At 37.3% G+C, this 24,005-nt stretch overlaps 1 protein-coding gene across 8 annotated transcripts in view; it reads left to right on the top strand.

The window, feature by feature from the left end:
* Positions 1-22,833, top strand: part of Ddr2 (discoidin domain receptor tyrosine kinase 2) — a 126,783-nt gene extending 103,950 nt beyond the window's left edge. For all 8 annotated transcript variants that reach the window (XM_074047625.1, XM_074047624.1, XM_074047627.1 and 5 more), the window contains 9 exons: positions 3,147-3,209; positions 4,035-4,165; positions 7,516-7,726; positions 9,513-9,736; positions 10,968-11,095; positions 13,052-13,243; positions 13,523-13,757; positions 15,524-15,673; positions 16,521-22,833. In XM_074047625.1, the coding sequence (XP_073903726.1) occupies positions 3,147-3,209; positions 4,035-4,165; positions 7,516-7,726; positions 9,513-9,736; positions 10,968-11,095; positions 13,052-13,243; positions 13,523-13,757; positions 15,524-15,673; positions 16,521-16,655 (1,469 nt within the window). In that variant the 3' untranslated portion in view covers positions 16,656-22,833. The remainder of the gene's footprint in view (positions 1-3,146; positions 3,210-4,034; positions 4,166-7,515; positions 7,727-9,512; positions 9,737-10,967; positions 11,096-13,051; positions 13,244-13,522; positions 13,758-15,523; positions 15,674-16,520) is intronic.
* Positions 22,834-24,005: the final 1,172 nt, after the last annotated feature.

The raw sequence follows: 24,005 nt of genomic DNA, 5'->3' as shown, positions 1-24,005 counted from the left end.
ACTTTTTGCCTAGGCTGACCTTGTACTGGAATTAGAGGCATGAACCATTGTGCCCCACCTAATTCTTTTATTCTTTCTGCATTTATTATTTGAATTTCAGTTTTATTTCCTCATGCACTTCTTTACCCTGAAATACAGTTCATGTTGGAAATGAAGGATACACGATTGCCATTTCCCCCTTTAATTATCAATTTTAAGAGAAATGAATTGATGTCCTGGCAACCCTCCCTGTTGTCTAATGGGTTTTTGTTTTCACCCTTGTTCTTTTTTTGACAACATTGGGGTTTGAACTCAGGGCCCCACACTTGCTAGGCAGTCACTCTTACTGCTTGAGCCATTCCACCAGTCCCCCCCTTGTTTTGTTATTTATTTATTTATTGCAGTGCTGGGGCTTGAACTCAGGGTCCACACTTTGAGCCACTCCAATAGCCCTTTTTTGTGAAGGTTTTTTGAGATAGGGTCTTGCAAACTATTTGCCTTGGGCTGGCTTTGAGCTGCAATCCTTCTTATCTCTGCTTCCTGAGTGGCTAGGATTACAAGCGTGAGCACCGAGCTTGTTTGGTTTTTTAGTATCATCATATATTCGTTGCTTCTTATAAACTCAGTATTTAATCAATCACAATTGTTATTTTTTTTTAATGCTCAAGTTGTTCTATCTTTAAGGACCTTTAAGCTATGTTCCTTGGCTCTGACTCTATAAGCCTTTGATGACTTTCTTCTTTTCTGAAAGAACAAGATGTACCAAGTGCACCTTGAGCATTTGCTCCCCAGCCATGGAATCAACAATTTCCTCAAGAAATCTTGATTCTTTAGAGGGGAATGACGGTTAGAGACCACAAATTGAGCAAGAAGAATGATCATTGCTATTAGGTTACCATCACTTCTTGGATATTTTTCAATGGAAAAAGTTAAGAGATATGTATATTTAAAAAGAACAAAATCAAGATTTCAATTTGCTACTTCTGATTCAAATGAAAGATAAAAAGATTTTTACTTAAATTTGATTTTACACTTAGATCTCTTTTTATTTATGCTATCATTTTCACTATCAATATCAACGGCATTTGCTTTATCATATGATTCAAAATCATAAAACGAATATTAATACTACAATCATAACTATTGAATGAGCCTTAAGATGTCTTTGCAATTCTCTTTTTTTTGTCCTTAGTATATATCCTACTGAAGATGTGCACTCAAAATACTCTGTTCAAATGTCAATTTGAATAAGGGTGGAATAATTTTTTTCTCTGTGTAGCTACTTTGCCAAGATGATATACAGACAGTTCATTTTATTCAGGTTTTTTCAACTCTTAGGGATTCACTTAAAAATTTAAGCATTGTTCCTAATTTTACTATTCTTGAGCAAATACTGATTGAGCTTATTGGAACCAGGCACTGTGCCAAATCTTGAAAAGTTAAAAGACATCTGGGACATTGGCCAAATCATTAAATTTTAGATAGGGAGAAAAAAATCAATATAGTGATTTTTCAAAAACTATCCAAAGTGGTACCAACAATAGGTGATACCAAAGGAGTGAGACTTGTACCAGTCTTGGAAGAAGAGTAAAGTAAAAAATAATATGAGGAGAGGCTGACTTAACAATAAACCAGAAGATACCATAATTTATTCTCTTTCTTTTCTTTTTCTCTTCTGGGGATTTAACTGGGGTCTTCTGGTTGCTATGGAAGTGCTCTGTCACTTGATCCATAAGCCCAGTCCTTTTGCTTTTAGTTTGTTTTCAGATAGGTTCTCAAGCCTTTGCCTAGGTTGGTCGCAGACCGTGATCCTGCTACCTCTGCCTCTTGAGTAACTAGGATTACAGTTTGTGTGTCTGGCTTGTTTTTGACATAGGGTCTCAGTAACTTTTGCCCAGGCTGGTCTCAAACTGTGCAGTCCTCCTATCGCCACCTCTCAAGTAGCTGGGATTACAGATGTGTACCACAATTCCAGGATAGATCCCATCCTTTCTGATATTATTTTTAAAAGAAGAAAATTTCAAGGTGGTTTGTTCATTAACATGTATGGATAAGGAAACAAAGTATATATTTAGAAATAATGTTTGGTGCCTGAATGCTGTCTATGCCAATGATACAATCTAAACATAAATGGAGTGGTTATTTTACAAAATGTCTATTCAGAGCAGAAATGCTCAAAAAGCAGTGTCACTTATGTTTTAAGTATAAGCTGGGGAACAAATAGATTCCCATCTATCTTTGGGGATTTCCTTGGCAGAGTAATTGGTATGTTTACTTTATTTTGGCTAATTATAGTAATGAACTATGTTATTTGACTCTTGGGAACTCTTGAGCTTTAAATCCAATGTCATAATAATATTAGTTCCCACTAGAGTCTTGAGAATTCAATTCAGAAACTACATGTTGATGCCAGACTTGTATAATAATATTAAGAAGAAAAATTAGCATTTTTGGAAAGACTGTTCCTTAGAAGGGGAATGCATATTCTAATTCTTGACCACTCTGAGTACACAAATCAGAGGGAAAAATTAGTTGCCAACTTTAGTCTGGCGAATACACTTTTGAAGCTGTCAGAAGTTGCAGCCTCACAGTAAAGGACATGTCAATGTCAAGAATCCATCTCTAAGGGTGAATGAAGCCTTAATCTATAAACTAAAGAGCTAAGGCAATGAGACATACTGAAAACCCCCTTATAAAGGACAGAGCATCTTAGCAGTATGCTTCATCCATGCTCAGTTACCCACTGTATTCTCGCTACATTTTTTGAACTTGGGTACTGCCTCCTGTGCAGACTTTATGTGTTGTCAGATTCTCTGAATAACCATTTTTTGTTCTACTATATTTAGTGTATAATATTTGAGACAAAAATTTTGCAAAATTTGCTCTAACCATATTGATGATTATATTTTTACTTAATATATTTATTATTTCATTTTATTTTGTTTTTAATTGACATAATAATTATACCTAGTTATAGAGTAACATGTGACATTTCAATATATGCATCCATTGTATAATAATTAAACTAGGATATTTTCATTTTCACAAAAGGCTATTGGCCATCCACTAAGTTTATTTCACAATGTGTTAGGTCATGAACTGCATTCAGGTAAAGAATCACCTGGCTTTCTTCTCCCCAGCACTGACTTGCTCTTGTTCTGTAACAGATGCTGCAATGTACAACAACTCTGGAGCCCTGCCCACCTCTCCTATGGCACCCACAACCTATGGTATGTGTGATTCCTAGTTATAAAAATTAAGTTGAAGCACCTCCTGGAGGATGAAGAAGGGTGGAGATTTTCAAAGGCCTGACTGTCTATGTGGGAGGCTTGATTCCAGGTGGCTTTGGATGAAGAGTAGCCCTGGAAAGGTAGGCTAGTCCACCTCCAAAGTTAGGAGCCCAAACTTACTCTCTTCATTAGTCATTCATGTGATTCTTCAGCTGAGAGGGGCAGAATCTAGAGTGTTATAATTGCTACACAAAAGTTTAAGAAACTTTGTGCAGAAATAAGGGGGACATTCCAAATAAAATGAATGGGAGGAAGTCTATGAAAAAAACGTTATTCTTTCTAATTGGAGATAATATGCAAAAGTGGATTTTTAGCTTCAGAAAGTCATTGGCCATACTGGCCAGCTATCTTGGAAACATGTTTGATTGAGAGTCTCCAAAGAGGATTTTCATTTACCTTGGCCCATCTCAAAGAATGAGGAGAGTAATACTTATTCCTTGCCTGTTCTTCATGGAATGTAATGAGGGACCTATAGATCTTGGCCATAGTAATATAGAGACAAAAATTTTGGAAGGACAGAACTCTTCATTATGCAGTCTGAGACATAGGGAGAGGGAGACTACTGTCCTATGGTGGAGGATTATAGTAGACAGGAGCAAAATAATAAATACATAACAAAATCAAGAGTAAGCAGAAATGTGAAGGTGGCTTCTTCTGGAGCTACTCTGAAGAACAGGATCTATCTCCATGCCTCATTCCTGTTTCTCAGGCTTTTTCTTGCCTTGTGAGATGATTATGTTCTCTGCCTTCTCTTCCTGGTCTCAGATCCAATGCTTAAAGTGGATGACAGCAACACACGAATCCTGATTGGCTGCTTGGTAGCTATCATCTTTATCCTCCTGGCCATAATTGTCATCATCCTGTGGAGACAGTTCTGGCAGAAAATGCTAGAGAAGGTGAGGAAATGCAGAATTGGAATGGGACAGGAAGCTGTGCCTCTTTCCTAAACTACCGTTGCATCAGGAGTGAAAGGCAGATTGTGAGAATTTATAAATGTCTAGAGTTACCTGAAGGTAGCAAGAAGCATAGGAACAGAGAAGTTTATTGGTGAAAGGAGCTAGAAAAAGACTTAGATAGGTCTATTCTCTCAGTTTTAGAGTAAGGATTTTGTAACCTCTCTAGAAATCTCAGAAAGCTCTTCCTAGTACATTGAATCTCAACTTAGGTCTTTCCTGTGATGTTTCCGATTCACTGTGCCTGAAGTAGTGTAGGCACCTGTACGTATTTTTTTAACTTAACAAGTGATTCTGATGCACAAGCAAGGCTGAGAATCACTCTTCTAGTGCCTAGGTCAAATTTCTGGTAATGCTGTTGAAATTCCTTCTCTTTCTCTTTTTTTTGTTTGCTTGTGTGTGTATATTTATTAGAACACAGAAAAACTCTAAAGATTGAGATCTTTAGTTATTGATAGGTTCTCATAGCATTATGTAAATAATGCTTATCAGTGCTTATTGAAAGTGTGAGTGTATAGAAAAATATCTAGTCTCATTAATATCCAAATTTCTTACAATTTTATTCTCATGTCTTTGTATACTTGAAAGTTATGATCACGTGTCTCTCTGAGTCCCTCCTCTTCCTATCCAGGTCAAATGACCTGAATAATTTTTAGTTACATTTATCTAATATTTTACAGTCTACAAAGATCTATTTCTTTTGTGTTATTTTATAGAACCTCTTTGTGTAATGGTGACATGGGCATATTAGTTACATTAAGCTGGTGTTTTTGATGAGAAAATGCGATGTACTCAAGATCAGAAAACTAGTATTCTGTCTTCTATGTTGTTTTTAACTGATCAGTATTGGAATATGTTTTCTTATTTCTTCTAAAATTTATACATTTCACCAAAGATGGAGTATCCATAATTTTCTTGGCTTCTCACACTAGAGAACAGCTCAATAAATACTACTGCTGAGTGTCTGATTCTCTTCTGATTCTTTTGAGTTCTGCTGATGACAAAGTATTGCCATCTTTGGCTATGGACCTTTTCCCTGGTCAATGAGTTCTTGTCAATGGATACAGTCATTGAATCTTTGGGCTGTGAGGCTTTGCACTGCCTGTCAAGAACAGGGGCCAGGAAGGAGGGCATTGCCTATGTCACAGTAGCTTCTATATAGAGTATATTTCAGAGGGGGACACAATGAGAGCGGTTTTGAGCTTTTAGAATTCTTTGCATGAAGGACAGGAAGGAAAGGGCTCAAACCCAAGAGGTGACAAGAGCAATCCAGACAAGCAGCCAACAATTCTTTCTGACCTGCTCCACATTCAGGTTCCTAAGATGATTGAGGTTTAGTTTCAGGTCTGTAGGCAAGAATATCTCACAGGAGAGAGCATCTCCTTGCTTCCCAAAGGGCCTTTAACATCTGCCTGAAATCACTTTACCTAAATTAAAGCCTTTAATCCACAGTGTCTAAAGACTTAAAGGCAGAATCCATCCACAAAGCACTCATCCATTGGCACGAATATGTCTAAAGGTATCAGTGAGGCTCTGTTAAGATCCTTCCTTTTTCATAATGTTGGAACACAGTGTCTAAATGAGGAGTTCCAGGGTGAAAGACAACAAAGGAAGGGTGGTAGTGGTAAATTAACTGAGGGATCATTACAAAGCTGGAAGCTGACACACATCCTTACTGAATGGTCTGTTAGGACTGCATTTTCATTAAAGGAGGAGAATCTTTATCCTCTGCTCTAAAATCCCTTTTCTCTTTATTTGATCCAGAATTCACCACCAACCTTCTTTCTTCTGAGGCCTGTTGAAATATTTTCATGGGCTAGGAGAGGAATATTGGATTGGATACTATTCAGATAAAAGGGAAAGCAAAAATTTTTCCTTTGAATATTTAACTTCAAGAAATTCTTTCTACCCCTGTTCATCCTGAGTAAGATAACTCAAGATGCTTTGGAATGACACTCATGATTTCTTTCTAGAGATAGAATTTTTTTGGGAAAGCCTTTAAGTGTACACATATATACCAAGATCATTATTTAGCACATCTTTTATCTGCAGCATTATTTGTAGGATACTTTTTGATGGTGTCCTTAGCATTAGTTGTTTGAGAAAGTCAATCCACACTTATTGAGTACCTACTATGTGCTGGGTCCATGTTTGTGTTGGTAATATTGCTACAACAAGGGACCATTCAGTCCAGTGGATAAAGTAGACATCTGTTCCCCCATTGAGCACTCTCAGTATGTTTGTTGAAGTGGAAAATTTTGTATATTTAAAAAAAAATTTTATTAACATAAATTAGTTGTACAGGGGAGTTTCTTGGGACATTTCTATATGTGCTTACAATGTGCTTTGCTAGATTCACCCCCTTCATCACTCTTCCTCATTCCACTCCTTCCTTATTATAACAATTTCAACATTGTTCTATTTTCATACAAGTATATAAAGTAAGTCCAGATAGTTACATGCATTTAGATGCTAGCACTTTCCTTTCGATGGAGCAGGGAGATTATGCTAGATGATATACCATAACAATGAGTTATTTGAGTGTCTGTCTGTGTTAGATGTAATCTGCCATGGTGTCCTCAGACACTAGGTATCCTGTCAAATTTTGTGCTGTTTTATTTTTGGTTAAAAATTTGGGGTTATAACATACTTGTGCATGAAAGCAATGCTAGCACTCTCTCTGTATAGCTATCCTTATCTCAACTAGCAAAAATGCTTTGTCTTTCTTCAACAAAATTAGAGAAAAGGGCAGAACAGGTTCTGCCTGGAACAGTGGGGGAGTGGGGGAGAAATAGCCCAAACAATGTATGAACATATGAATAATGAACAAAAAAAAATGTAGGGCCAGAAGGGTGTTTTCCTAACCTACAGTGCTAGGGTGATCAGGTAAGCTATTAATCCATTATGTTATAGTGCTTCTGTGGAGTTAATGAACATTTTAGTTGATTTCATCCAAAATTAAAGCAGCTAAAGAGTAAGTCAGCAAAACCTATTATTTACTAGAATACAGAAAACTCTAAAGATTGAGAAGATCTTTGGTAATTGATAGGTTCATTATGTAAATAATGCTTATCAGTGCTTCAATGAAACTTAATGAACATTGGTAACAGAAATTTGGAGGTGAAATTCTGCATTGAAGAAATGAAGGATTTGTGGAATCAGATTGCATCCCTGTCACCTGCAGTGTTTTGTGGGGTTGGCAGGAGTAAGCATAGTGGAAGGACAGTGTTTCAGGGAGGAAGTAACGATCCCCTCTATACCAGCATATCGTTTTCCGCATTCTTCTCATCCAGGCTTCCCGGAGGATGTTGGATGATGAAATGACAGTCAGCCTTTCCCTGCCAAGCGAGTCCAGCATGTTCAACAATAACCGCTCATCATCACCAAGTGAACAGGAGTCCAACTCGACTTATGATCGCATCTTTCCCCTTCGCCCTGACTATCAGGAGCCATCCAGGCTGATACGAAAGCTCCCAGAATTTGCTCCAGGCGAGGAAGAGTCAGGTGAGGATGAAACAGTGGGATTTAAGGGAGCAGCCATGGCATACATGATGTAGGTTAACTTGCTTCTAGTTAACCAATTTATTTTTGGCCTATGCTGGCCTCCTAATAAATCCATACCCCCTAGATCTGGTTTGCTGCAGCTTCTAGACTAATCTAAGATCTTTGCCCTTGAACATAACATGTTTGAAGGGACCTACATATTGGAAGAGGAAAAAAAATAAAATGTATACTAAGGTGTTAATATCAGAAGAACTTGAACAGTCTAATTAGGTGGACCTCCTTGTTTTACATGTGAGGAAAGTGAGAAGGCACAGGTAGGGCTTACCCAACACCAAACATCGTCAGGAGTAAATTTAGGACTGGAGTTTCTTCTGGAGAAAAAATGATTCAAGTGAAATTAAAGACATCTTAAACTTCCCAGTTTTGTGGCAATCTGGATAATGGAGTTATCTAAGTATTATTGTTTCTCTTTGGTAAACATGTATTAGAATAATACAAGATTTTGTTATGAGAGTAAATATTTCTCAATAAAAGTATTGAATAAGGCAAAATAGTGCCAGTTAATCTAGCACCATGGTCTTTTTTAAAGTGCTGCAGAGTGACATCAGAAGGGATATTGGGGTCATCTCTGATGCTCAGAGCAGCTTGCTTATAAGGTCATCAACCAAAGGATGACCAAGTCAGTAGAAGAGGACTTATGTCCAAGGGAGAGGAACTCAGCCTGAGCCAGGCCGAAAGGATCTTGTAGAAGAAGAAAGGAAACTAACATTCATTTTGCTACTTAATAAGGGATGGAAAACATTGAATGATCACAGAGGCACCAAGACTAAAGAATATAAACTAATTTATTTCATAGGCTGAACTAGGTAATGTACCTATTTTCTGAAATCTAAAACATCCCCCACTTCATAGTTTAATTTTTTAAAGTTATGATGTGTCTTAAAGTTTTTTAACCCCTAAAATATGCTTTTAAGTCAATGATAATGTTTTGAAATTAAGGAAATATTCTATTAAACCTTTAATCTTTAGTATTCCCACCCTGATGTAGTATGAGCTTTCCTATCACTGTGCCACATAATTCCAGAATATTAGCCAGGACAGTTGTTAATGATCATGGTCTATGAGAAAGATGAGAAAAAAAGCTTATTATAGGCATGTGCCCATAACATCAGTTACTCCGGAGGTTAAGGCAGGAGGATTTTGAGTTTTAGGCCAGCCCAGGCAAAGTTAGTGAGACCCTATCTATCTTAAAAACAAAAATATCCAAACAAAAGGATGGGGGGATGGCTCAAGTGGGAGAGTACTTGCCCAGCATGAACGAGGCCCTAGGTCTAATCTCCAGTATCACTTAAAAAAAAAAAAAAGAATGAGTAACAAAATGGTGGATTATATTTTGAAGGCCACAGGAAGACTTTTTTGAGGAAGCAAAACCGTTCTTCAAGTTAAGAATTTACCAGTGGGAGGGGGGAGGATATAAGGAAAGGTGTGGGAGGGTGAATATGTACTCATGTATGAAAATGGAAAAATGAGAACTGTTGAAATTATTCCAGGAATGGAGAGAGAGATAAAGGAAATTGATAGAGGGGACAAATTCAACTATAATATACTGTAAGAACTTTGGTAAGTGTCACAATGTACACCCAGTACAACAATTAAAAAAAATAATGTCATGAAGTAAATTAGGCTATCATAGGGTCATGTTTTAGCACTTCTCTCAGATTTCCTTTCTTAATAAGATCTCTAAAGGTGCCCCTTGGAAAGGGACTCATTGTCCTTGTTTTCTCAGGCTGCAGTGGTGTGGTGAAGCCAGTCCAACCCAGTGGACCTGATGGGGTACCCCATTATGCAGAGGCTGACATAGTGAATCTACAGGGGGTGACAGGAGGTAACACCTACTCAGTGCCTGCTGTCACCATGGACCTGCTCTCAGGAAAAGATGTGGCTGTGGAAGAGTTCCCCAGAAAACTCTTGAGTTTCAAGGAGAAGCTGGGAGAAGGCCAGTTTGGGGAGGTAAGTGGATCTTTTGAGTGAGAGCTCCAGGTTTTGGTAGAAGGAAGTGGGTACATAAAAATGATCAGTAGAACAAAGTGTCCCTTCCAGAAGTGAGTTTGCAACTGAATGTGTCCTCCAGTTGTCTTTCTTTATATTGCTTTTGGATAGCTACTTTCAGGTCAATTTTATCTTTTCCAAACAGTTGTGGAGTTCCTGGGACTTCTGACTTTCTATACAGGAGTTTTTAAGGCAGGCAAGTCACTAGACTTCAGATATTCCCCCAAAATATTCAGTGTTTTAAAAAAAAATGTTTATAGTAGGTTACTGAGGGTGGGGCTCACAAGATGTGATCATCTTTTATGAATTGTTCAGGAACACCCTGCCACTTGATATCACTTTGGGTTTTTTTCCCTTTTAATGGGAGTTATACACAAAATGGTCAAAAACAACCTCGCCCCTGCCTTTGGTCCCAGAATTAGTCACTAGGGAATGAATCACCAACTAGGAAAGATAAGGAGTGCTCTTCCCAATTGCCATTTGAGTGATGCATGTAGCATTGAACTTTTTACTCTTGCATCAGTAGCATGGACCTCTGACAACTCAGACCAATGTTTTAAGTTATAACAGAAGTTCTTTGACATTGCCATTTAAACCCCAAATAAATATGTGATTTTCAATGAATATGTTATTGGTTTCCAGTATGGGTCATATGTTCACCCCTTGGTTAGGTTTAGTGTTGGAGGAGATAGAGGGGCCCATGTTAACAGTGTTATAAGGACTCATTTTCTCCCATGGGTTGAAAGCCTGAGCTCATTATTATGCTGTTACTAACACATAGGAATAACTTGCAATGCTAAAACCCACACTAAGGGATTATTTAGGAAACTGCCTTATGCTTTATATGACCCTGTAACTAAACTAAACCTTCTCAAATCAAAGTTTAAGCTTGTACTGAATGATATTTTATAGTGGGACTATGCTAAAAATACTGTGTTATAGTATTCAATGTTCCAATCAATGTATATTTGATTTTTATAATGCAACATGTCATATCAGCTGGTACTTTACCACTGTTTTAAATTTAATCAATTATTTGAATCAAAGATATGTTACACATATCTTCTTATTGGTCTTTTGATTATTTTGCCTGAGTTGTAAGAGTTAGTTTATCTCCAGGAAATGCCCAGCAAGAGTACTGAACCATCTTCAAGAGCAATGATGATGCTGAGACTAGATGACTTTTGTCTAGGTTCACCTCTGTGAAGTGGAGGGAATGGAAAAATTCAAAGACAAAGACTTTGCCCTGGATGTCAGTGCCAACCAGCCTGTCCTGGTGGCTGTGAAAATGCTCCGAGCAGATGCCAACAAGAATGCCAGGTCTGTGGTCTGCATTTTGAATTTTCCTTTACTTATTTCATTTTGAGGACCAGGAATATTCCTGGAGATTTCTGAGTATGTTTTCTTTTCTTTTGAGAGGAAGGTCTTTGAGCTGCCTTACATTTCCATAGTTATGCTTTATTTTTCTAATGGAGACAGAAGTCTTACTCTTTTCCTCCGTCTCTCTCAAATACAAATGTACATTTTTATTTTATTTGCCATATATTTACTTCCTGCCTACATTTGTACAGCATTGTACTTCCCAATACACACAATAGTCTAGATATGTTTTCCTCAATCATTATATACTTATTTACTACTAAATGTCATTACTTCTTTTAGGTATACTTTTCACTATCATGTGCATCTTTCTCACTAAGCCTCTTTCATTCTCCTTTTTGCACATCTCTACTCACTTAGCCTTTCTTTTTATGCTCCTTTTCTTCCAAGTTCAGAAACCCCCAAATGAGAAACTACCTCTGTTTGGGAAAGTATCCATGGACCTGAAAGCAAAAGGACCCACGATCCTTTAGCAGTTTCCAAAACTGGCTAATAATCTCTTGGATCCTTTACTACATAAATTGCAGTTTCCAGCCACACTGTTGTCTGACAGCCTTTCCACTACAGTCATGGTGAGCTAATCCTCACCCTGAGAGGCATGCTCGTTGCAAGATGGTTGCTTATGTTTCAGAGAAATCTGCACACTTGGATAACATATGTATTTTCCCATTTGTGTTGTCTTGATTTGTCTTGCTGATATTCATAATGACAGTAATCTTATTATACCTATTCCTCAAACTATAATAAATTCCCCCAAATGGTTATAGTTTCCATTGAAAGTCCTATAATTGGAAGGATGCCGAATGAAGAAGAGAGAAAGGTGAGGGAATGGAACTGTGTAGGTTTTTGAATTTTAATTGAGAATGTAAGTCTTAAGGATATCATTGTGAAAGGAGAATGATGTTCTCTGGTCCCATAGAGAGATGGAATATTCCAAGATTAGAGAACATGGCAAAGAGAAAAAATGCAGATGATATGCAAAGTCTTTATCAGTTGTTGTGGGTGGTGAGGTTTGCTGCACTCTACCTGCGTCGCCCATACTTAACAGTGATGAATTTCCTAGATTCTGGGCTCTCCCAAGCCACTGAAACCCTTTAACCCTCTGGGGTTAAAGGAAAATGAAAAAGAGGAGATGTTGAATCAGGACATAGTGTGACTTCCAGTGCAGGACACCTATAAAACTCACAGGAGACTTATAACTGATATGTTCCAGTAGTTTTGGGAATGTGAGGTAGTGACCTCACTAATACAAATGTTGCTATTCTCTCACTCAATTATTTATTAGTCTTAGCCCAATGAGTACTTCTTTTGAAATCACCCTACTTGACCACCTTGGCATTTTAAACAAGTGTTTGAACAGGCTACTCAATATATGTTGTGATTGACTGCTAGTGCTGACTGCGTTAAGAAAAGTCAGTTTGAGATAATAAAGAATTATCAGATAAACAGAGGGTTGTTATCCACTTTACGAAGTTATTTTATTAATAGTGTGTTTCTGAGGCTTTTTTGAAAAGACAAAGACCCTAATGCACTCAAGACATGATTCTCAGTGAAAAATTTCATTTTCTAGAGTAGTTTTTAAGAAGCATATATAGATAGATAGGTAGATAGATAGGTAGATATAGATTCAGTAAATGTTAATCACTTTATAATAAAATGGCAGGCATCTCATTAAATGCTAGGAGTGCAAATGTGAGTTAAGTCATGAATCTTGTTCTCAAAAACATTATAGTTGAATGAAGGCCCATCATGCTCCAGGAAGAGTTGAATGAGACAGTTCTAATTGGCAAGCAAGACTTGCTGTATTGGGTGGGAATAGATGTTACTATGTGTTCTTCCCCTCTTGATTCTGACTCTGGAAACCTCTAGCTTGATCTATGTTTATGTTCTCCAAAGGAATGATTTTCTTAAAGAGATAAAAATCATGTCTCGGCTCAAGGACCCAAACATCATTCATCTCTTAGCGGTGTGTATCACTGATGACCCCCTCTGCATGATCACGGAGTACATGGAGAATGGGGATCTCAATCAGTTTCTTTCCCGTCATGAGCCCCCCAGTTCTTGCTCCAGCAATGTGCCCACTGTCAGGTAAATAAGCCAGGTCTTTTGGTTTTTTCTTACTCACGAGAGTAAGCTGGGATCTGAAAATGCAGAGCAGTGAATCTTTAAGTTAATCATTGTTCTGGAATGGTGGGGGAGGGAATCATGGAATAGCTTCATGATTTAGAAGAATTCAAAGGGATTCATTAAGGATAAGTATGATATGTTGAAGTTTCAAACCTGGTTTGATATCAACTTTAGAATGTGTACCTTTCATAGCTTCCTGTTTCCATAGGCTACTTTCTCTTTTCTTGTGTGTTTCCTCAGTTATGCTAACCTGAAGTTTATGGCTACCCAGATTGCCTCTGGCATGAAGTACCTTTCTTCTCTTAATTTTGTCCACCGAGATCTGGCCACACGAAACTGCTTAGTGGGTAAGAACTACACCATCAAGATAGCTGACTTCGGAATGAGCAGAAACCTGTATAGTGGTGACTACTACCGGATCCAGGGCCGAGCAGTGCTCCCCATCCGCTGGATGTCGTGGGAGAGCATCCTACTGGTGAGTTCCTTACACTTGTAAGCCATACTCTAGCAGCTGACCTGTAGGCTGGCACAGGTGGCAGACAAAGATAAACAGGAGGTAGCAGGAGGCAAACTTTATAGACCCTGATGTTTTTTCTGGCTTGAGACAATCTTCTTTAAGGTATTAATTATTACAATTATTTAACACTTGCCCATTTCTGCTAAAAAATTGACACACTCCATTACAGAAACTTTAGGAAAAAACATTTAAAAATAGGATAAGGGATCTAGTATCATTTTTTTCTTTACCTTTCCACCTATTGAATGGTCTTAATTAAATTAGTTTATTAAAAACCTTATCATTTAAAGAACTATTAATCATAGAAAATATTTTTCTTCTCTATTGACTTCATAACATGTTTTTCATCAATTATTTAGATTAATCTCCATATTTTCAATGATTTTTACTATTTACTTTTAAATTCATCTTTTTTTTTTGCTTTATGATTTTTTACATAATTCTTGGTATTCTATGTCATGAATGAATAATTTTTTCCATACTGACATTTGGAAAAAATATTGTTGTTGTGCAGGGGGTACATTGTGACATTTACCAAAGTTCTTATAATATAACATAGTTGAATTTTCCCTCTCCATCATTCTTTATCCTCCACCCTCCCCCATTCCTGGAATAGTTTCAACATGTCTCATTTTTTCCATTTTCATACATTAATACATAATATTTCCACTAAATTCTTCCTCCTACACCCTTCCCTTATATCCTTTTCTCCCTCCCACTGGTACCAACCTCCAGACAGGACTGTTTTCTAACCATTTGAGACTTTTCATTATTGATTTTACAACCACTTAGCTGATGGATTAGTAGACTATAAGCTTTTACTTCCTGAAATGCTATGTACATGTATTTTTGTCTTCTGTCTTCTGCAATATTGCAGAGAAAGACCTGAGGCCAATTTGGTTTTGTTCATTTATAGTTAATCTGTTCATACTATCTTCCTGAACCTTATAGTAACTTTTCTAAATATCGTGGAAATTGTTACATTTTTACCTGTTTCTAATGTAACTGAGCATTTTTCTGTGTAAGGGTATTCTATAGTGTTAAAAATGATGTATTAGACAGAGATTCAGAGGACCTTGGTTCAAATCCTAGCTTTCCATTATTAGTGGTCTTATTTACCAAGGTAATTTAGTAAACCTCTCTTTTGTCTCATTTTTCTGATCTAAAAATTAATAACCTCTACTTATAGTTTTCTTTTTATTGAACAGAAAACGTGTAAGTATTACATGTATGCTACTTACATCTTAATCTCATTGCTGTCATTTGATAGTCTCTTTGTCAAAATTGTGATTATCGTTGAATGGGGAAGTAAGAGTGCTGGATTCACTCAGAAACTTACTCCAGGCTCTGAAACCAGATTCCTCTATCTCTAACATTAAAAACAGTTGACTTCCTGTTTTAATTTGACTTTCCCAGAGACATATTCCCAAAGCTATCCTAGAGCCTAAAAGTTGCCCTCCTGACAGTCAGTTGGAGAGTCAGATGGTTTATGACTGCTTTACTTTCAGCTCTTGGATCTTATCCCCAAGAGAAGCAGAGCTAAGCTAAGATCATGAAGACAAGGGAATGGCTTGCCTCTTGACACTTCCATGAATATTTTAGCAGTTTCAGCATTCCTTATCCTCCATAAGAAGAGGGGAAATAACTCCAGATTGTGAAAGTGTAAATCACTCTTGTTGTGCACAAGATATTCTGATTTGCTCCTCTTTTCTTTTCTTAAATAGGGAAAATTCACTACAGCAAGTGATGTGTGGGCCTTTGGGGTGACACTGTGGGAGACTTTCACTTTTTGCCAGGAGCAGCCATATTCCCAGCTATCAGATGAACAGGTTATTGAGAATACTGGAGAGTTCTTCCGAGACCAAGGGAGGCAGGTAAAGCCCAGCTTCTGTAATACGTGATATAGGCTGGTGTTGGTGTGGGGTAAGGTAGGGTATACAATTATGAATGTTGGATTCAGCAAAGGCAATGGATGGTTTCATGGTTCAAAGGGCATGGGAAGTTTGGGTACTGGTCAGGAATATGTCAATGTACTAAGGTATTGAAACACATAGGTAAGAAGATAACAGCAATATTTTATAGGCAGCAAATGAACTAAGAGTCAGCAGAGTAGCATCTTACTTGTAGAAATGGTAACTGGCAATTTCAGAGTAGAGTTCTAGGCTGGAATTCAGGGCAGGGTAAAAGCATGGATGGCAATGCATGCTGTAAAACAGAAATCTAATCTTTTCTTGATGAGGCCAACATAGGACAGAGGGTGTGTGTGTGTGTAAACATGAAGAAATTTATGGTTAGGAGCTATGTGGATACTTCCTATATCTGGCTGAGATTTTATTCCAATCAAGTTGCTGAAGCTACTAATGTATGTTCTATGTCTGCTGTGATTGGCTTAGCCAAGATAACCCTTCACATGGGTGGACCATAAATGGAAAATTAAAGCTCATATTTGCTTCCATCTCATCATTTACTTGAAGGTAGGTATCCTAGAAGGTCAATCAGAGAATTCTGCTCCAGAGAGATAAAGAGGACAAAAGGAATGAGAAATCAGCTGAAGTGAGCTAGAACTCTTGTGAGTAGAAAAAATAGACAACATGCTGATTTCAGTTAGTAAATTCAAGAAAGTGTGGCAGGGGCAAATCAAAATATAATACAACCAGTTCTCCTTTTCCTTCATTTTCTTAATATATTTTTCTCTCTCTTTTAAAATTTTTATTCCCAAAGACTTACCTCCCACAACCAGCCATTTGCCCTGACTCTGTGTATAAGCTGATGCTTAGCTGCTGGAGAAGAGAAACCAAGCACCGACCCTCATTCCAAGAAATCCACCTTTTGCTCCTTCAACAAGGGGATGAGTGATGCTGTCAATGCTGCAATTTTCTGACCACACAGGTCCTCCCCACAAGACCTACCACTCCCCATGCCAAAGCCACTCCATCTGGACATTTAATGGACCTGAGAGACAGAGGCTTGTTCACTTCACTCTCTTTCTGTCCCTTGCCTCCCCCACCTCATTCCCTCACTCCCTACCACTGACTCATATATACTTTTTTATATGAAAGAACTAAAAATTTTTAAAGTCTAGGGCAGATGATGTTTAGTAAAGGAAATCTTACTTGATATACCAAAGTGTTAGTTAACAAAGGCTAGAAAATTCACATAATTTATAAAAGTTATGCTTATGTTTATAAATGTGTAGTTTCTACAATATTTTTTTCAGTGTCACCTTTTATGAAATATCTTTAGAAGGATAAACTTGAAGAATACCAATGTCTTGGGAAACCTGAGATTAGGCTTAGGGTACCATGGTGAATCTGAGAACTCAGCATGCAGCAACTAATCACAGATGGTTTTCTGATTTGGCCTCTGGACATGCCCCACTCTCCAATTTCCTTCTCCTTTCAAAGTGGGTGATACATTTTTGAAAAACCTAGTTTTTTGGAGTGCGTATTTTCTTCTTTTATGGGCAAGGATCAAGGCTGAAGACCACGTATGAAACAATGGACGAAAGAATGCTTGCTGGAAGGAGAATTTTTCTTTTAAAGTACTTCCCTGCATGGAAATATTCTTGTATAGCTAGTGGTCATAGGGAAGTTGGTCTATGGAGGACAGGTAACAGGGAAGAGGGTCCTCTTCTTTGTCTTGTTCAGATGTTTTCATGACAGCCTGATATTTTAAATCAGTAAATCCTGGTGTTTTGATCTCTTGATGGTAGGATCTTTAGTTCATCTTGCCCAAATCTATTTCTTTTAATGGATGAAGTCTCTGTCCAACTTGTAGTCTCGGGGATGAATTTCTTGGACTTAAATACCTAAAGGCCATGGATAGCAGAGAGTAGATTTATTCTGAGTGTGCTCAAAAAGCTGACCTAGGAAGTTACAGAGAGACTGAATTTTAGTCCTTATTAGATTAAACATAGCCAGAGTACTAACATACAAAGAGGGCTGTCCCAGAGAGGGAAGAGGGGATCCTTTGTCACTGAAAAGCTTCAGGCATAAACTAAGAATTATGCAAAAAAGATAGAGGTTTTCAAATATCAGGCAGGTGACCTTATGAGACATTTAACATCATTTTTACCCCAAGAGTTTTTGATTACAGAGGCACAGGCTGACTATTCACTGCTACTGCTTATTGTACATGCTATTGCCAATGAGGTGATATGACCAGCAGAAAAGTATGAGGCTCTGGTCTCAGAATTCATGGAAACTGATAGGATTCTCTTTAGAGCAGATTCTGAGTTTTCATACTCCACAAATCTGTGGGAAACTGGAAAAGGGAAATCTTAATCCCTATTGAGAAAAAAATAAGAAAAGATTACAGAATAAGATTCCCAAATTGAGAAGAAATGGTCTTGACCCCTCAGGGCTGCTTCTGTTGCCTCCCCAGTCCATCTTCTCCAGTTTCTTAGGAATTTGAGTGCATCCCTATTCAGCTTTCAGCACACCTCCAGATTATAGCACAAGCATAAATCTAAGCCCTCAAGATTAATTTTAGGTCATTTTCTGACCCTAGCAAATGGCTTTATCTATGGTTTTCCTATGTTTTGGGGATTTATTCTCTCTTAACACTAACTTTGGAGAGATCACTGATTTAAGAGGTAGGAGAACATTGGTTTGGAAACTTTGACCCTTTTTCTGCCTTAAACCAAGTGTGTCCTCTTGTGCAAATCACTTTGTATGAATTTTGTTTCTTTATCTGTAAAATAAGAAAATTAAATTAGATAGTCTCTCCTGGTGCTGATATGGTTAGTAGTTTCTGAATAAGTGGATCTATAACTAACATGGATTCAGTAAATGTCCTGGTTCAAATATTGTGGTCCCTAAAAGAGACTATGGGACAAGTCACTGTAATAGTAGTTATAGTGACACTGCATTTCTATACAGCTTTAAGCTTACCAGGTGTTTCCACACACTCTAATTTGATATGTGCAAGGCCAGACATGTTTTCTTATGAGAATTGCCACACTCTGATTTCATGATAAGTGTTAGCACCCTTTAGCATTAAAAGGATTTGAAATCCAGATCTGCCACTTGTTTTCTTCTAGATTCCTTATGTAGCAAGAGAAAATACCATTTCCCCTTCTATTGCCTCACATTTTTCTGCTTATTATTTCTTAGGATTCTACCCTAATTCACTGATCCCATATTTAAAAATCATGTATAGAATGAAAGTTGAATGTCTGGATTTCCTTGACTTTGAATCATAGAAGTAATCTGTTTCAGCTGGCTGCCAAATATGTATTATCATGTACAGGTATCTTTTTTCTGGATGAAGAGGGGGGATCCATCTTCTGGCACTGAAACCATGGTGCTATAGACATGGGTTTAACTTTTAATCTAGGCACATCTGTAGAGTTTAGCAGCACAAATCTGAGTGGCTGAACAGAGTAGATGGTAAAGGCTTAGTATGTAGAGTTAAAAGGTAGCACAAATCTTTATTAGTGCAGTGAACTAGGATTTATTTGGAAAAGGAGATATGAAAAGTGATGAGAATTTATTGACCTTTTTATCTTTGTAGTAAGTGATCTTCTTTATGATGCATGGGAACTATTTTATGTCAAGATTGTATTTTAAGAATATCAGATCCAAATTTCTACCTTTGTTGGTTAATTTTTTGATAGATAGCTCCAATCTTTTTTTTTTTTTTTGTGATGCTGGGGATTAAACTCAGAGCCTCACACATGTGAGAAAAGAGCTCTACTATTGAGCTACAGTGTCAGCCCCTGGAAAATCTTGACCTACTGTCCAGACACATATGTAATTAGGACACACATGTGATCTAGAGTGGAAACAAGTGCCTTGGGGGAGCATGCATTTTTAAAGCTGTGAAACACGTGACTGTTCAAGACTGTATAACAAAGATGGTTGTATGTAAGTGAAGTTTAAAAAAAAGTGGATACATGGATGTGCATATGACAGGAAGGGGGAATGGGAAGGGCTAGAAAGAAGACTTCATAAAGAGAGGCAATGAGAGTGCACAGGAAGGAGACACAGGGAGGGGCAGGTCAAATAAGGTGGAAATGTGGCTAGGTGGACGTGATGGAATCCTCTTTGAAGCATGAAAGCAAATCTCTGAAAAGAGATCTGAGAGGATAGAAAACATAAGTGATTTGAAGATAAAAGAAAAGTATGGATGGTGAAAAAGAAATTCTGGGTGGTAGTGATTATAAAAATATTCATTAAAAATGAAGTCAGGTGCACTGTAGGAAATAAGAGGGTTTTTTTTTTCTAGAGTTTTAAGAAAGGGATGTCCTCCATGGATATAAAAATGCATAAACATCAGGGAAAGGCCTTTTTATTTCAGAAGAAGAGGGTGAGGGAGGAAGTTTGAGGCCCTTTGTGTTCTATACTACTTCAAGTGTTGGTAATAAGAAGCCAGTGTTTTGCCTGGACTGGACGTGGACATGAAGACCTAAAGATGAGAGTTTATGGTAGTTTATGAGCCATTGTGTTCCCTTCCCTTGCCTTTGTTAATGAAATCCATTTTCAGTATTGCCATCATTGCTGAACGCAGAATAGCTACAGGCAAACATAGAAACAGTAGACATAAGATAGACAAGACAAGATCTTGTCTGATATCTGCACACAGAGATGTGCCATGTTGGAAACATGTGTTTTTCTAGTCCCATCCAGGCATCCCACAAAAAAGTCATGATGTGGGGCTAGCCATGTGTTTTGAGTAAAGGAGAACAGAAGGAGGGGAGTGTCTGAATGAGGGAAAGGAAGGAATATGTTCCAATGAAATATACTAAAACAGAACAACATCTGCTTTGCCCAAAACTACAAAAATGAAGAGAATTACAATATATGGCGATTAAGACTTTGATCCTGAGTTGAATTCATAGACCTGGAATTTGCCATCTTAATCTTTCCTTTTCCATGAGACTTCTATGTCCTCTAGCAGTGCATGTGGTAGGTCTCTGATGTTTCTGGAAGTTGCAGATTCTGATCTGGGGAATCCTTTTGAACTAAAATTTTATATTCTTATAGAAACAGATGAATGTCTTTGCCATTTGGTAAATTATTTGGAGTGCTGAATTAAAAGGGAAAGAGACTGGGTAGTTAATGATTTGATTTGTGGCATTTTGAGTTTTCTGCTCCAATTAGCTATATAACTTGGTGGCAGAAAACTGGTAATTGTTTAGTTGCTATATCCTTTTTGAAAACTTGTTATTTTGAAATAAATTTAAACTCATAAGAAGTTTAAAAAATAGAACAGAGTGGCCTTACACTAGATCTAGTTTTCCCCCTCTGTAACATTTTACATAGTCAATTTTCAACCATGGAAATCATAGTCCATTTTGAACCATTTTCAAAACCAGAAAACCGATGTTGGTCTAATAAATTTCAGACTATATTTGGATTTCACCAACTTTTCCACATGTACTCATTTAATTGTGGATATTTTTAACTCTTGCTGATTTGTAACCTGGCCTTGCTTAGATGCAACAAGAAAGACACTATCTGGATATGATTCCACAAATTTTGAGAGAAAAACAATTTAACTTGTTCAGTTATCAATAAGAAATATCCTGCCTGTGCTTCTAAATTGTATGATTAGTTTGTATGTTTAGCACCTGAAACAATCCAAGAGCAACTTAGAAGGATTAGACAATGTAAAAGAAAATGAAATCTGTCCATAGATTTGTTGTGTAGAGAACCATGTACAGAAGAAAATTCTAGATGGTTCCTGCAGCTGAACAGAATTTTCATCAGTGACAAGGAGAGAGTTTTAGAGTAAACCAGTATTTTGGTCAAGAATTAGGTAGTAGCTATTTAATGGCACCAGGGATAGCTTATTAAAGGAATGTAATACAATGGTATAAACCCTTAATGTGTGATAAAACACTATATTTAGAGTAGCAGAAAAGTTTTATTTGATTAAATATTTATTCTTCTATTCTTAATTAGAGTAACAGCCACATTGCACCAAAGTAAATGCAAATATAGCAGCAACCTGAGGAGAAGTTGAAACTCTGGTTTTGTCTTTGATTATGTCTTTGAATTTCATTGATCACCATTTTTAAACTGCCCTATTTAAAGGGCACAAGATAATAGCAGTGTGTGTCTTGTGAAGTTTCTAGCACATAAGTGAACACCTGATAAATACTTTCTGAAGTTTTTGGTGAATAAAATGTGGAAACAACACTTGTCATCTATCATAAATAGGGTGGATTTGGGGAGCTGTGCTTTGCTGTTAACAGAGGGTTTATTTTCTAATATGAAAAGGAAAAAGTACCCATACATATACCAAGTACAGTAATCCTCCATTTATATACTTTGTAAAGGTGAAATTGATCTGTGGAAATTCTTCATTGTTTGGGGTATTAGACAGCAATGCAATGTAGTTCTTAATGGGGAAGTAGATCAAAAGCAAAGACCAGAGTTTGACTCTAAATCCAGCCCATTTGAAAAAAGCTATTTACATTCTCCTGTAGACATCTTGTTAACAACTTTATAGGACTCTTCTGGAAAAGGGGCCTGAGTCCCAAGCTAGTGTGTGCTCATCCACAATCACAACTGCATGCCAAGGAAGAATTTGCAAAAAGATGTAAGGAAAAGCACAATGGTTTAAGGTGATTACTTTCAGTGCAACTGTTTTCTAAAGTAGAGGCTTGAAAATAATTAAAAGTTGGAAGCATTCTTGCAAACACATCGTGAGTTTGTAATGTAGCCTATCCTCTTTTGATAGTTCTTTATTATTCACGATATCCTATTTTTCTCCATGATGTCTAGTAACTTTTTCTGAGGATGTAGTTTTTGCAGCAAACTCTTCTATGCTGAGGAAACATCTGGAATTTATTCTGCAGGCTGTGGAGGATAATGTATCTTGTCAAGGGTAAATGACAAGTGGATTTAATTTCTGCTTAAAACTATCATAGTCATTCCAAAATAGAATACATAAAAATTATCTGTATTAGAAAAAGAATTGTGATACCAATTGTATATTTTCTTTTCTTTATTTATTCTCTGTAAGTCTGTTGGATGATAAATTGTAAATAACAATGATTAAAGAATCATGCTACTGATGGATCCTTCTTTCTGTGTACATAGCTTTGTTACCCTTACTCCTTAAATCATTTTTGGAGAAGTGATGGGACATGGGGGCAGAATTGAGAGTGTTTGTTGTGTGGGTGCCTGTTTGTTGGGGCTAATCTACAGAGGGTTATTTAAATAGGTTTCTAATATGCAGTTGACTGTTTATTGGAAGAAATACATCTTGGCCTCTGACAAACCCAAATATGGTAGCAACTGTGATTTTTTGACCTCACACTTATTGGTCCCATTCTGAGGAATACAGTTCAGTTGATTAAGGATACTTTGTTATTGCTCCAGAGTTCTCTTGTTTGATATATAGAAGTCCCTGCTAAATCCAAATGTTGTGTGTCTTAGACTGCCCAAACATCCACAAACCATGTATAATGATATATAACAAAATCTGTATCTAACCATATATAACAAAAACTATATATAATCAAAATACAGTTCAGTCCTCACGATAGAGATTAGAATGAAATTACTCCAAAACATATCTTTTTTTACCTAAAGAATAAGTTTATATTTTTAGCTTTCTGAGTAACATGAGCATATTTCTTTCAGCAATGGTCATGATAGATAAAAATCTAAGAATGACCAGAGGACACAACTGTACTCTCTGACTGTACAATGTCTTGTTTGATTCTAGGACTAAAGGCCAGGAATTCAAGTAGCTGTGTGGTGGGACTGGTGTGCGGGCAAAGGAGCAAAACAGAAACAAGGACAGCAGAGATGAACAGTTCTATTGTCAACACTTACTACCAAGGCTTAAAGATAGATATGAGTGATACACACACACACACACACACACACACACACACACAGAGGAGAGAGAGAGAGAGAGAGAGAGAGAGAGAGAGAGAGAGAGAGAGAGAGAGAGGCTCTGAATATATACATTGTCCATGAGCAAGCTGACCTCCGTTTATCATTTGATATTGATCTCATATTTGCAAAAGAAGTGAGCATACTTACACTTGTAAATCCTCTCACATGGTCCTTGAGTCCTACATAAGACTCATTTCTTATGCATAGGCCACCTTTTACCATCAACACTGAATAAAGTCCTACTCCTGGAGTAGTTTTGGGTCAGGATGAATGATTTCAAGGGAAAGGGGATGAAAGATACGAACATGAGAAGCTACATGGTTCCATTGACAGCTGTTCTTTTACTCTT

Source organism: Castor canadensis, chromosome 11, assembly GCF_047511655.1.
Source record: "Castor canadensis chromosome 11, mCasCan1.hap1v2, whole genome shotgun sequence".
In the NCBI taxonomy this organism is placed as follows: Eukaryota; Metazoa; Chordata; class Mammalia; order Rodentia; family Castoridae; genus Castor; species Castor canadensis.
Note: the sequence above shows the minus strand (reverse complement) of the source record. Positions and strands in the feature narration are given on the sequence as shown.